General features: G+C 33.7%; 2 protein-coding genes across 11 annotated transcripts in view; both read left to right on the plus strand.

The window, feature by feature from the left end:
• The window catches only part of LOC119073513 (poly(rC)-binding protein 3), a 92614-nt gene that overhangs the window by 41944 nt on the left and 35179 nt on the right, over positions 1 to 15491 (plus strand). For 4 of the 10 annotated variants that reach the window (XR_005087047.1, XM_037179038.1, XM_037179039.1 and 1 more), the window contains exon 1: positions 9922 to 10104. The exons of 3 other annotated variants lie outside the window; for them this stretch is intronic. The gene's annotated coding sequence lies outside the window, so the exon portion shown is untranslated. Of the gene's footprint in view, positions 1 to 9907; positions 10105 to 15491 lie in introns of those variants that run through there. 3 more of the 10 variants (XM_037179033.1, XM_037179032.1, XM_037179037.1) reach the window with 2 other exon arrangements.
• Positions 5949 to 7667, plus strand: LOC119073190 (piggyBac transposable element-derived protein 4-like). The gene has a single exon (XM_037178497.1). It carries the CDS (start codon positions 5949 to 5951, stop codon positions 7665 to 7667), a length of 1719 nt encoding a protein of 572 aa, XP_037034392.1.

The raw sequence follows: 15491 nt of genomic DNA on the forward strand, positions 1-15491 counted from the left end.
AAAAGATGTTTTGTATCAGTGAACGATATAGGAAAGCGTTCAGTACGTCTCAACATACAAAAGAACGTAAAATATAATTGTACATTTAGCCACCCTACGTCCGTCATCGCTTCTATTGTCTTCAAAAACATATTGTGTGCTTGTCATGATAATTATCAGACGTTTGTTTATTTATGTGTCTCATCTAAAATGCTGGCCAGCAAAATTTTGATCATTAAATTCAACGGCAAAATTGATCTAAATGTTAAAGTAATTGTGAATAATAGTGAAGTTAATGTGGTTTTGTTTTCTCCGAGGGGTAAACCACTCTATTTTTTGACGTGATTAACATGATTAACATGATTAACCAGTGATTAACATGATGACGAATTGCTGATTAACCAACATTTGACCGGGGGAATCGTCGCAAAACTACAAATAAACGTAAAATATAGCGGTTAATCAATGTTAATCACCGATTAACCGTTTGGATTCACAAAACTTATGTTTCTGATTAACAGATTAACTGATTAACCATGTTAATCACAAAATAGTGGTTTACCCCTCGGTTTTCTCTTCATAAAGGAATTTGCATCAGTTCGATGTAAAATGCGGAGCACCATTGGAAAAAAAACTTGTCGCTGAAGAATGATCAAAAAGTTGCTGGACGCAATAGCTTCAACTAATGCTTTGCAGGATATAGAATCGAAATTAGAGAAACACCAAGAGCCGTCCATTTGAAATCTTCATCATCATCATTTCAACTAAAGGCTTTTTTTTAACGAAACGCAGATTCGGAACATTCTTTTTCGCCAAATTACGGCATAGGAAATCAATTCAACTCTTTGTATAAGTGAAGCTCATGATTGAGCTCAATCATGAAAACAGAATCTGGTCAGGAATAAGATAAGAATATGAATATATGACGAACTTCAAAGTTCCTGATTTATAATCCTGAGATGCCTGCTCATGCAATTATGCGATTTACGATTTCCAAAGAATTTTAATATCAACTTTTAGACAAAATAACAATTTCCAAGTCTGTTTTCTATTTGATTTATTTGATGTATTTCCGACCTCGTTCTAGGATAATAAAATTTTCTGTGGATTATTTGTAACTTCATGAAAATATTAAGATTGAAAACCTCAGAAACATTCACATAAAAATTATGCTTTCCTAACTAATGTTGAAATAGCCTTTTTGCACTCATTAGGAACTTAGGAAAATAACTACTGGTCGAGATGGTTTACTTGTAGTCCGAAATTATATTTTGGCTTCGTAGAACGCAGATAAACACAAGAGAGAGGAATTATATGATATGCAGTACATACTGTCCCGCAATGAAAGTAGATAAGTAGGTATGGCCAGTCCATACAAGTCGGAGCACATACGGATTTGCATGGCGCCACCTCAAACTAACTCATTTCTAGTGGAAATTTGCACTAGAAATGAGTTTGTTTGAGGTGGCGCCATGCAAGTCCGTATGTGCTCCAGCTAGAACAAATTTGAACGTTTGGCCATACCTATATATTTACTTTCATTGCTGTCCCGTACAATCTTTTTCTAAATAAAAGTTATAGTCAAATCGACAATATTGTATTATTTGGCGATTTGTCATATTTTGGAGTTTCTTCACACTTTGGCGATTTTTCTTGACAATTCATCATATTTAGTTGATTTGTTAAATCATCAAGAAAAGTCTCAGAAGTGTGAAGAAACGCCATAAAGACAAATTTTCAATTCTCTATGATCCTTGGAGTTTCTTTACTCTTTGGCGATATTTCTTGGTTTTTCTTCACATTATGGCGATTTTTCTTGTTGATTTAACAAATCAACCATAAGAGGTTCCGAGCCTACGCTGAAATTGTAGCCTACATTTCTGCGTTTCGAAATTTTTGATCGCTGATATCTTTTTACGAGAGCCCTTTTTGAAAAATGAACGACCACATTTTCGAGTAAAAATATGTCAGCTTTGAATAAAAAATAAAATTGTCTGTGAAAGTTCCATGTGCTTTGAGAAAAGTGTACCTTTGATGCAAATTTGGGGCATCGGTACACTTTTCTCAAAGCAAATGGAACTTTCACAGACAATTTTATTTTTTATTCAAAGCTGACATATTTTTACTCGAAAATGTGGTCGTTCATTTTTCAAAAAGGGCTCTCGTAAAAAGATATCAGCGATCAAAAATTTCGAAACGCAGAAATGTAGGCTACAATTTCAGCGTAGGCTCGGAACCTCATAATGATGAATTGCCAAGAAATATCGATAGTGTGAAGAGAAGAAGAGAAAAATCGCCAGAGTGTGAGGAAACGCCAAAGTGTAAAAATACGTTTTTGAAATGTCTCTACATTATCTTTCGTAAAATGATAGTGTCCTCGGGATCTTTTGTTAAAGTATGAATTCCCTAGGATCGAACAAGATGCCGTTACCTGACGTAAAATAAGAGTTTCCTTAGGATCGAACCAGGCAGCATTTCGTAACTTTTATAAAAGGATAGATTCACTAGCTTCGAACAAATAACGCCTTTTAGATAAATTTCGTAAAAGGATAAATTTCCAAGGATTTGTTTAATCACCACGAAGAATCGCCAAAGTGTGAAGAAACGCAACAAAGACAAATTTATCATTCTTTGTTTTTGCCGGCGTTTCTTCATCCCTTGCCAATTTTGTATTTTTGGCGATTCTTCATGGGAATCATGATTAAGGACGGCTACGAGCTTTAGCGAAAACGAATGAGATGTTCCGATCCGAATCTGCGAGCGAACTTCCGTTTCGTTAAAAAAAAGCCTTTAGTTGAAATGATGATGATGAAGATTTCAAATGGACGGCTCTTGGTGTTTCTCTAATTTCGATTCTATATCCTGCAAAGCATTAGTTGAAGCTATTGCGTCCAGCAACTTTTTGATCATTCTTCAGCGACAAGTTTTTTTTCCAATGGTGCTCCGCACTTTACATCGAACTGATGCAAATTCCTTTATGAAGAGAAAACAAAACCACATTAACTTCACTATTATTCACAATTACTTTAACATTTAGATCAATTTTGCCGTTGAATTTAATGATCAAAATTTTGCTGGCCAGCATTTTAGATGAGACACATAAATAAACAAACGTCTGATAATTATCATGACAAGCACACAATATGTTTTTGAAGACAATAGAAGCGATGACGGACGTAGGGTGGCTAAATGTACAATTATATTTTACGTTCTTTTGTATGTTGAGACGTACTGAACGCTTTCCTATATCGTTCACTGATACAAAACATCTTTTTTCAAACTCAAACGGTTTATATTGCATAAAGGTACTCTTAATTTAGAAGCCTGATGTAATAATTAAAAACCAAGAGAAAATGTAACCAAAACCAAAATTTAGTTTATCCACCCTATATCACATTTTGAAATCGTGACTGCAGCGCCGTCATTGCGACCGCTGAGTTAACTAAATTTAAATTTGTGGATTCCATTGTTGTGGGATAAAGTGTGGGTTAAATAAGATTAATACCTTTGGAAAACCCGAAAACTAAATTTCCTCGACTGTAGTGAGTATTGGAAATAAATTACGAAAATGGAGAAAATCTTTTCGCAATAGACAAAAAATAAAAATCACTTTCTATTCGCCTCTAACGAATCGATATTTTCATTAAAAATTAAATATTTTAATGCTGAGGGGTGTGATTTATACTCTTTTTTTTTGTTTATAAGTGCATGCTGCTGTAATATAAAGCGTAAATTGATCGATAAATGAACAAAGGAACCAGTTCAACGATGAACAAGTTTTTCTGCCGAGGCAGCATTTCGAACACTTCAACTCAACACAATTTTTATTTTTCCATTTTTTTTTCGAGTTGTGCAGAAACGGCAGCCGGATGAAAAGAAGGTGTAAAATTGTTCCATGAAGTAGGCTAATTCGAGTGTTCGGAGCTGTTAGACTAGTGTTAAAGTATTTTCTTGTATTTCTTAGCAATCATTAACAACGTACAGTAGCGGTGGTACCAATGCTTTCAATATAATGTGGGTTTCATGTTGCATCAATAAAAGTGTGTAAGTTTCCGTCAAACACGTTTTCAACGATAGTAAATTTGAATATTGAGCAAACGGCTTCGGCTGACTGTCGAACGACTGTTATAGCTAGAATACTATTCAATATTCATGTATTCATGGTATTCATGATACATTTATAATAAAAATCATTTGCTCTATAACACTTCCCAAATATACATACCTACGCCATTGCAACAAAACATATATGACTGTACGTTTCTATATACACAGGGTGTTAGATTCGTAAAATACACATAACCCAGTTTATGTTACGCATTGTAGGTGCTTTATCGACTGTAATCTATGAACAAGAATTCACTTTACCTTTTTTCCGGTGTCTTCAATTCTTTTTACAGTCATAAATCTTTCTAAAACGCCAAACTTTAATGGGACAAGTTTTATACACCCTGTTGTGTATAGATATATAGGACATATATACACCTAAAATATCCATACAGTATTATATCCAGTGAAATGAGACTCGAGCACATTTGTGTATATAGTGGCAGATAATTTGCATGGATAAGTTGTAGAAAGAGGATGAAACTTGAACAATATGCTATATTGTTAATATTGGGGTTGCCATTACATACAAATGATGGGATAATAAACCGAAAATATTGTGCACGTCGTCAGTATAATTTCGATGTATGTATAAAAATGCTGTGATGATTTCCATCACAAAACAATTTTCAAGAAAATGTTTTTTTTTTGAATAGCCAGATAATTATACGAATATAAAATAAAATAAACGTAAAAACATGCATAAATGAATAAACAAGATTACGGGTGGTTGGCATAGTATATAAATATAAAATATGGAGAACATTGGGTGGTTATTTTATTATATAAAAAAATTTCAATTATTTTGTAAGCGGAAAAATCTTTTAAATTAATTTGAATATAACATCACGGTACGGGTATACGTTCAGTTTTATTGGTCGAAAGTACACCGTTGGTAAAGAGGTGTATATTACATAAAATATTCGGTTTTCCCTATTATATATATTTTCTGAATAAAATTTTATATTTCTGAACATTTTGATGAAGAACCAAGTTATTAAAATCATTTTTGTGGTTTATGCTCGAGTTTATGTGATTTCAACATTGTACCGTGTGTATGTATGTAGTAGTAGTATATATGTATACTACACACATACACATACTTTGTGCAATTAAAATTTTATGGAAATTCATTTAGAATTCTATAATATGAATTTGGAAAATTCCTTACTCTGATTACTCTAATTTTAATTTTCAACACATTGTGGATGATGGGTAGTTCTCAAGAGTTGGATGTGAATATATGATTATGCACCATAATGCACTGTGCATAAAATATTTAGACGGGGAAGTTATTAAAAAATATGAATTCGTTGGCTGTAAAAGTCAGTTTTTAGTTAAGAGAATGAATTTACCATTAAAAAAGGAAATGAACATGCATAGCCAGGGGAGATTTGATGCTGTATAAACTCTAAGTATAATATGTTCTTGCGAAAACAATACTTTCCACTAAAAAAAATTCTGTCCAATGCAAAATGTGCAATCTAATACAGAAAGTAGGAACTAACAGAATAATACTGTAGATCATATTTGCTTTCACTTCAGCAAATTAGTATAAAGCAGATGCAACAGTAACAAAAATGAAATTTGTATTAATGTAATTCACTTAAAGTTTTCGCGTTTGGTGACAGTCCGTGTTCATCTCCTTCACTTCTGTCTCATAGGTCCCAAAGCAGAGGAGTTTCTCAAAGGAAAACCATATACTGTTTAACCCTTTGCCGTCCTCAGTCGAACCGAGTTCGACAGCAACACTTTCTGAAATTTTCTATTGAAAAATTAAATTTAAATTAGAAGGCGTATGTTGTAATGGTCATGGTTGTTGCTTTGACATTTTTGATTTGTTGAAAAAAAAATCAATTCCAATGGATATTGATAGCAGTGACGAAGACAACGAATTTAGCGACGAGGATTGCAATGTCGATGAAGAAGCAGACTCTGATTGGGATTCGGAAGATGATATCCCCCTAGGGAAACGGATTTGGGATGAAGATTCAGACGATGACGCTCCGCTCTCGACACGTATTTGGAAGTCATATAGGGTAGATGACACTGAATTCAAAAAATTTGAATTTACCGTCCCACGACCCGGTTTTCAAATACCACCCGAACAGAGGCCATTGGATCCACTTGGATATTTTCAATTGTTCTTCACAGACGAACTGATTAGCGAGATTGTTGTTGCCACAAACGCATATTCACTTGAAAAAATTAATCGTAAACGACCTCTGCAACGCTTCTCGATTTGGCATGATTGGGTTGATGTTACGGTACCGGAAATGAAGGCGTTCATAGGAGTAATTTTGAATATGGCTATCAACCCGAAACCGGAAATAGTTGACTATTTTTCTGAAGATTGGCTTTCCAAGATGCCGTTTTTCACCGATGTATTTGCAAGAAAAAGATTTCTACAAATTTTTTGGATGTTGCACCTACCTACGGGCACTACAACTTCAACGAAGACTCCAGGTTCGAAAACTCGTCACGTGTCGAATCAAATCATGAACAAGTGTCAAGAATATTTCGTGCCGAACCAAAAAATTGCGATTGATGAGAGTACAGTCGGCTTCAAGGGAAGACTGCTCTGGAAATGTTACAACCCACAAAAGCCAACGAAATGGGGCTTGAGAATATATTGTTTGTGTGATTCTGAGACCAGCTACATTTATTGCTTCGTAGTGTATTACGGAAGCACAACAACAAACGGTTTAATTAGATCAGATCAGCCATTCACGTCCCGAATAGTTTTACACCTTTACCTTATCGATATGTTGTTGTCGAATGCGAAAGGTACAGGCTACCAGTTATACACGGACAGATTTTACACTAGTCCCGACTTAGCGCTGGAGCTACACAAACTAAAACTGCATATAACTGGTACAGTGAAAACCAACCGAAAGAACCTGCCACCAAATTTTAAAAAGCTCAAACTCAAAAAGTATGAGGTCAAGGCGTACCAAAAGTGTTCAAAAATTATGGCATTGTCTTTCTTTGACAAAAGAATAGTGTCAATGGTTAGCACATGCCATAATCCAGACACCGAATTGGTCAAACGGACTTTGAAAAAAGGAGTTTCTGAAACTTACCAAAAACCGAAGGTGATCATTGATTACACTAAAAACATGGGTGCCGTGGACAGAGCCGATCATTATTGTGGTAGCTATGCGTTTACACGAAAAACTGTGAAGTGGTGGCGAAAGTTGTTCTTTTGGTTAGTTGAAGTCGCAATTGTCAATAGCTTTCACCTTTGGACGATTGACAGAACGGAGAAAATGTTACAACCAATGGATCATTTACAATACAGGCGAAAATTGATTGAACAGCTTGTTGAAGGTTGCCGAAATCGTTCACGCAAAAGAGGCCGCCCATCGACAACCGATGACGAAGAACGACTCAATGGTAAGCCTCACTTCATTGCGAAAAAGCCAAAGAAAGGTACGAAAGATTGTGCCGTATGTAGCAACAGAAATATTCCAGGTGGCCGAAAAGAAACCTCATATTTTTGTGAAACTTGCACCCGTAAACCTGGATGTCATCCAGGTAAATGCTTCAAGGATTATCACACAAAAAAAAGTTATAAGTGAGTTGAGGGCTCATTATTATTATGTATTTATACTAAAACAATGATAAAATCGCAAAATTCAATTGTAAAAAACCGATCTCATAATTGTAAAATCCTAACCACAAAAAATAACACTTTGAACTTATAAAACTATGTAATTTGTCACGTTCAAAAAATAAATGAAAAATCCCAATTTAATCGTGCTCTTTTATATCCGTACGCTGACCAAATGAAGCATCTTCCCATTGTTTTAGGTTTTATTGTCCTAATCTTTTATCTCACGAGACGGGTTTGTGTACAACACCAGATAGTGTTTGCATTATCTGATCGTTCGTATATTTTGTTCAAACGTGAAGTTATAGACCATGACCATGATTAAACATTTTGTACTTCGATTGTTGAGTATTTTTTAATTAGAACTGTATACCGAAATTTCTGATAGTTCAACGTTTAGAATATTTAATGTATACACGGACAGATTCAATATTTTGAAACAGAAAAATCAAAGCCATCGTTGATGATTGCAACATAACGTAATTCACAATAGTGACTTACTACTACTATTGTGAATTGCCAATTATAAATATATTTCAAAGGGTTAAGTATCATGTTGAGTTCAAGATTGAGATGGCATAGTCAAGACACAGCTAAATTTCTCGAGTTTCGATTGGTGGAATTCGTTCAGGGGCTCTGGAGAGTAAAATTTCTAAATATGATATCACAAATAGCTGCTGACCTTATGTGAGAAAACCTGACGTTTCTTGCAGGCGCACAGATTTTCAGTAATGTATATTTTACATGCTTTTGTGCTTATTACACAACTAGGGAAAACAAGAAATTTGTTTTAGGTTTCAAAAGTATGTAATAGTTTTTTACATGACTAGGGATAAAAAGATGAAAAGTAGAGTTTTCGTGTGAATTTTGTTGATCCGAGGCGAAGCCGAGGTCAATAAACACACTAAAACAATACTTTTCATTTTTATCCCGAGTTATTTAATTGATTTTACATGCTGAGGGCATCGAAAGAAATGCTTAAAACATGAAAAGTACTCTGGATAAAAGTTGAAACGTCTCGTGTGCTTATTGACCTCGGCTTCGCCTCGGATCAACAAAATTCACACTAATACTCTACCTTTCAATTTTTTATCCCTTGTCATGTAAATAACTATTACTATTACTATCACCCTTAACACAGTGAGCTTGGAAATGTCCTTTTAACTGATATGTTGGACACATAATTTTTTGTTATTGATATTGGTATATGGCAGTCCTGTGATTAAGAATCACATAATATTAAAATCAAATGTACGGCAAAATTTTTTGATGTAGACGAATTTTTCTTTGTTTGAGACCTTGGTCATTTTTTTGCTTTAAATTTATATTGCTGAGTTAACCTAGAGTCTCACCTTTCCAACGATACCAAACATGCTGTGTTTCAACATGGACAAATAACTTTCTTACGGACTCAAGCTAGTCCTTATTTTATATTTTAGGTAGCCCTTAAGTCCGTATGAAAGTTATTTGTCCATGTTGAAACACAGCATGTTTGGAATTGTCCTAAATTTTTTCTATACAAACACCATGTCAAACTTGGTCTATCTCCCCCTACAGTAGGACGTCATTTATGGTTCATTAATAATTGCAACTTTAATAGGTTTGTTCCAAGGTCACTTCGAAATGTCAAATTTCATCCACAGAAGGCAACTTAACCTCAACTTTCAGGTTGACGAAAATTGTAACGAAAAGTTTAAAAAGAACTTTGTTGGCGTTTAGGTTATGTTCATCTCTGTGGATGAAATAGTCATCGTTCGTGTTGTCAAAGTTCGGGCTTACAGTTATTTGGAACAAACTTATAGTAATACCACCTGACGTAAAATACTAAGGCTTATACACTAATATTATATACACTAACATATATACTAAAACATACCAATGCAAAAAAATACTACACTAAAATAAAGCATTAAGAGCACACAAACGGGTGCTGTAAATGGTCATTTGTAGTCCACAAATGCATGCATAAAAAATCAATAAATGAGACTTCACACAATTAGTACGAGTCTAACTTAGAATTAGCAAAGACATTTTCCCTATTTTCTTATTTGCATCAAAAACCATTTACATGTATTTCATTCATTCGTCTATCTCTCTCTTCTTCTGCTGTCGCATTTCTCAATTCGAAATCGAATTTTCGAAACATCAAAACAACATGCTCTAGCACTAATACACACTCACATGCAATGTCGTTTCTCGGCCTCTCTCATACGTTGTTATGTCGTTTTCAGTTCAGTTTCGCTGAAAGATTGTTTGCGCTTGTACGTTCGCGATTTTCACTCCGTCGTTTCAATATCCTAATAGTGTTTTTCATTTTATTTTCTATGTCAATCATTTATCAGTCGACTCAATAATGTGCTAGCCAATTCAAGAATACTTTTCGATTAAAATTACATCCACATTTTGTAAGTGAAAAGTTGTTCTAAATTTCGGGTCATTGGTCGTTTGTGTTTGCAATTAAAATTTGACTGCCGGCTTTGTATGGGAGGTTTTCTTCATTTTCTTCATTCGCTGTGCGAGAATCGATTTATACCTTTACGTACCGCCATGAGGTTTTATTTTTCATATTGATAGTAGATAAATTTGCTGGTGATTTTGTATATCATAATGCAATAGTGAATTATCCATTGATTTGTTCTAATATAGAGGTTAAATGGAAAAGAACACACACAGGTCAAATAAAAAGTTGTCTTTCTCAGTATAAATATCGCAGTTCGGTGCATATTTTATTACAGATTATATTTTAGTTGAACTTCCTTACCGATTGTGAATGACATTTTGTTGAGATGGTATTGGTTTATTAGACTTTTTATCAGTATGTACAACAATGGATTTTATATTTTATTTCATCTTCAGCAATTTCTTCAATGAATGGTTATGATTCCGGAAGAATTGTTTTTCTTCATTCATTTAATCTATTTCTGTAGGTCACTTGAATTTGGTCTCCATCTGTACCTTCAAAATATTTTATATTTTACTTCTGAAAACTAAGACCTTATCGTCTCGTGACAATGTGTAGAAAGCCAATAAACTTTAAATGATTGAATGCGGAACTGAATTTAATATTTTTTGACCAGTCGTTTTTGAGACAAAGGTGATGGAAGGAGTACTCTGTTGTTAAGTAGAAAGCGATGAACTTATCAGCAAAACAAATTCACGTTACTCAGTACAGAAAAATTACTTGCCTTCCTACCAATTCATCGCAAAAAGATGAGTATTCCATAAACCTATCCGCATTGGGGTCATCAGTGTTTCAAAAAAAGTGTCGACTTTAAAAAATCAGTATCTTGTTCGATGGGTTGAATAAATGAATGAATGAATTTCTCATTGGATTGAATTTGCCCCATAACTCAATCAAGAAGTGTGTCACCCCTCGATATAGTGTATTTTCAGTATTCTTTACATCTTTCAACGCCATTTACTAATTTAGTACGTTTTTAACGCATTCTAGGCTGTTGTGATAATCTAAAAGACCCAACAACCACAGAAATACCAGTTTTCGAAAATCTGTGTAGGTCAAACATTCATTTTGTATTATATTAGATAGCCATCTTGCGTTCTAGAACACGCTTTTAAAAGTCTATGTCCTTCAATCTGGAAAAGGCAGTGGTAACAAAATGTCCATAACAATACCTTGCCGCTACAATTGTTTATTTAGAAATATTTAGAATCTTAAAGTTGTTGAAACTTTGCCGTACTTACTTTGTTAAATACATCGAAAATTAAAATATTAAAAACGACTCTTTATCTTCTCAAAAAAAAAAATCGAATATACATCAAACAACTCAACTCAACATTTTACAAAGTTGTAGAAGTTCTTAAAATTGGAAAAATAGAATTTCTTGTTAATTTTTTACCTTCTCTGCCCGTGTAGCCTGTAGCTATTTTCCGACAAAAACTTTATTATTATACGAAAATAATCGCTGAAGAGGGAGAGGTGAAATGGTCACTGACATTGAGTCCGAATAGTCCTAATAATTATTCCGAGTTTAAACTGCCTCTATACAGACAGAAATTCCTTTTACGTCGTCTATCCTTTCATTCGAACACTTTATTCTACTTTGAGTTGAATGTTTTTGTTTACTCTTTACAGTAAATGGTGTCTCTTCATTTCGAAACATTTTATTGAACAGAATAAAATCCATTTCATCAATTATACAAAATCACTTTCAAGCACTTCTTATGTTCTAACTTTCACTGGGGAGACATAAAGGATTTTTTTTTTTGCTATTTTCTTCTCTTCATAATTTCCACTTTTTCCGTTCATTAATATTGCGTTACAGTGCTACAAGAAACTTTTATTTCACTCCATAAATTTTATAATTATAAAGTTTTGACTAAATAACAAGTTACGTTGAATCCCACATAGAATGAGAAAATTTCCTGAACGGCAAAGTGCTTTAATATTTTGAGTCTCATAAGCTTTTTTACAATTTACTACGTGAACTATGGGAAATATTTTCGAACAAATAGAAAGCTTGTAACATATTTTGCGAGAAAAGTTACATTTTAAGCCGACCGACCGACCCCCCCGTCCATATTCGTCTAACATACAACAATTGAAGTAAAGAAAACAGGGTTTGAGAATCTATTTTCATTATGGTAATGTACTTTACTCGACTCGTGTCACCATCCGAAAGAAACCTCCTGGTATTTCTTATATTAATTTAAGTTATAATGAATTTATGTTTTATGTTTCGTGCTTATGGAAATATTATTCTAACGTAAGGTAACTTCTGTGAACGAAGACATTCTATTTTCAGTATAAATAAAACTACGGCTAAAAATGTGGCATTTATTTTGTTTATTACTCTCCGTTGGTCATATATTACCGTCTGCAGAAGAAAAAAAAAAACAATTTAATGAAACAAAATTTTATTCGCTTTATATAGCAGAGAATTTTTATAATTTTGAAACGAAACATATAAAAAAGAAGTAAAAAGCTTCATACGCTTGTCACCGCTGCCATGTATGAAGTAAATATATATTTACCTCGTAAATATCAATATAGGGGTTGAGTATCCAATTTCCGGTACAAAATATTTAACAGAAAATTAACTTCGGTCCCCCTCCATTTAATAATTGTGTGCAAAAAAGTAGATCGTTCTGCACCGCAATGTTGGTTTTGCTTAAGAATAACTGACAATTCGTCCCAATTAAATCGCAATTCTGATGTTTGCGCTATCTAAGTTCTGTCATTGGATGCCATTAGCCAGGTGTCAGTCATAGGACCACCATGGAAATCAATCTACGCTGCGATTTTGCATTAGCTCAGAGGAAAAGCGTTTGTTCACCGATTTTTATTTTTGAACGTAAGGGAGACCCTAGCAGATCCTACACTAACAAAAATAGATGCAAATCTCACCTGTTGCCGGTAACTTTGTCTTCAGGAAAACTATGTTATCTTCCACAGCTGTCCTTTTGTTATGGCAGGGATAGTAAGTTACCTGGAGACAAAGTTACGTAACACAGGTGAGATTTTCGTCTCTATCTTTTCAGCGTGATGGATATATCAGATTTCAGACATTGTACGAAATCTAGGACACAGTCAAAATGAAGCCTTTGGTGCCGAATGAAGAAATAGTTTCAAAATAAAAATGTTCCATTGAAACTAGGCAAGTTACCGAATTTTCGAATTTTCAACTCGTCTGGCCAGATAAAAAAAATTGCAAATTTATTTCGTCATTTGGGACCAATACCTTCATTTTATCACCAACTTATTATTTTCTTTAATGTGCGACTGATGAGATATACAAGTTCCTAGCGCTCCAAAATTGTGAATAAATGTTTTTCGTATCGGTTAGCAATATGACATAGGCCTGATACGTACACAGGTTATTGGTCTTTATATTTAAGCACTTTACTTACTTCGAAAATATTTATTTTAATTAACTGACACTGCTGTGAGTGTATCAAAACTCCGATCCTCTTACACAAAATTATTCAGATTATCCTTGACCCGCATCACATCATTTAGCATTCTTTCTTAGACAAGTTTTAATTTGCAGTGCTTGAAATGGGAGAACAACAAACATGACTAAATAAAGCTCACCGTTTTCAGTATATTGTCTTTCCTACAGTTCGACAGAAAAGGTCGTTTTTCCTATATAAACGAAACTTTACACGGGCGTATAAAGTTGTTAGACTCTTGATGTATAAGTGCAATTGATTATTTCGTTTATGTGAATCAATTGATTAATGTTATAAATCCAATATACACATTTCTGCTACGGAAATTCCTCGACAATAGAATTCGTTTTGCTGATTTTATGTATGTTGTCAGTCTTTATGCAATACATCCAACAATATTGTATTTTCAATAAAGTGGAACAACATTTCAATTTTTTTTTCATTCTCTCTATCGATATAATATATATTAGCCTGAATATTGTATACTTATACCGATTTGATTTAATCATCTTCTTTTTTATCATGAAAAGATGTTCTGCCTCATATGTCTATTCCATCATTGACTCTCTTTTTTTTTAAATATCTGAACCTACCTTCACATCTAATAACATACCATCATTTTGTTGTTCTTCTACATTTAGCTGTTTATCTTACATTAGCTGTTTTGGTTAAGTTGAGTTCATGTAACGGTGCACTGTTTGAAGACGTTTCATACCCGCATTTATAATATAAGCCAATACAGAAGTCGTCGTCGTCGCGATCTATATTGATGAAACGTGACTTTGTTCTATGGTTAAAAATATATGTATATGATCGATTAAAAGCGGCAAAAATTCATTTTCCTCGTTTTTGTGTGTATATTTTACATCCACGTCGCATATATACAATATATATATATAGAGAGAGAGATGCTTTTGACTAACATTGTAGCATTCCACATATCATCGCAGTTTATATATATGAGTAGAGAATAAGAAGAAGGAAAAAAAAATATTTTGTGCACAAATGTGTATACATGTATCTCGGATGAAATACATATTTTAAAGGTATTCCACTTCATATATTATGTATGGCTGGTTCTTTATGTGAGATATGTTTTCCCCAAATGATAATAATGATATTAGGCATATAATGTAGCTTCGACTCGAGACTGAAGTACACACAGATGGAATGATGCATGAGAAGGATGAGCGAGAAGACGGAAAAAAAATGAATATGCGACAATATTTTATTTGAAAAGAAAAACAATATAAAGTTAGCTTTGAGATAAGTGTTTTTCAGCATTGTGCAGACATGTTTTTCATTTTTCAGTTAATTTTTTTTTCGTCGCGAAATATCACTTGATGAATTATTATGAAACAAGGTTTTGGGTCTCTTTTTTTTGCATAAAAACATTCTTGTAGAATGTTATAGGACAATTCCCTTGATAGCGACAATCGACAAAAATTTTAAAACGATGTCTGTATTAGGCAGTGTGAGAATGCAAATGGATTAAGTCAAACGTGAAACAGTCAGAAGTCAATTTGTAATCTCGAATACAATTTGTGCTACTGGCCGATTAATGTTTAAACTTTGTATCACTTATCAGTAAGTCTGTGTAGTGAGACCGAAATATCACTTTGAGACTTATACAACAGAAGTTTACGAATTTCAAGTGGCTTCTAAACTCGCCTGCGATACTATTTGAGAGCAATTATCACAATTTGTCCAATATGTGCTTATGTCCACAAAGTCAAACACATAGATTCTACTGGTCCCAATTATTAAATTTGTTCAATATATATTTCGCTTCAGTTGTATTTGTAAAACGTGAAACGGCTTGTACTGACTGTTTGCAAATAAATAAATAAATCAACAATTCCGGTTCGCTGCTAATAAACAA

Source organism: Bradysia coprophila, unplaced genomic scaffold (genome assembly GCF_014529535.1).
Source record: "Bradysia coprophila strain Holo2 unplaced genomic scaffold, BU_Bcop_v1 contig_138, whole genome shotgun sequence".
NCBI lineage: Eukaryota > Metazoa > Arthropoda > Insecta > Diptera > Sciaridae > Bradysia > Bradysia coprophila.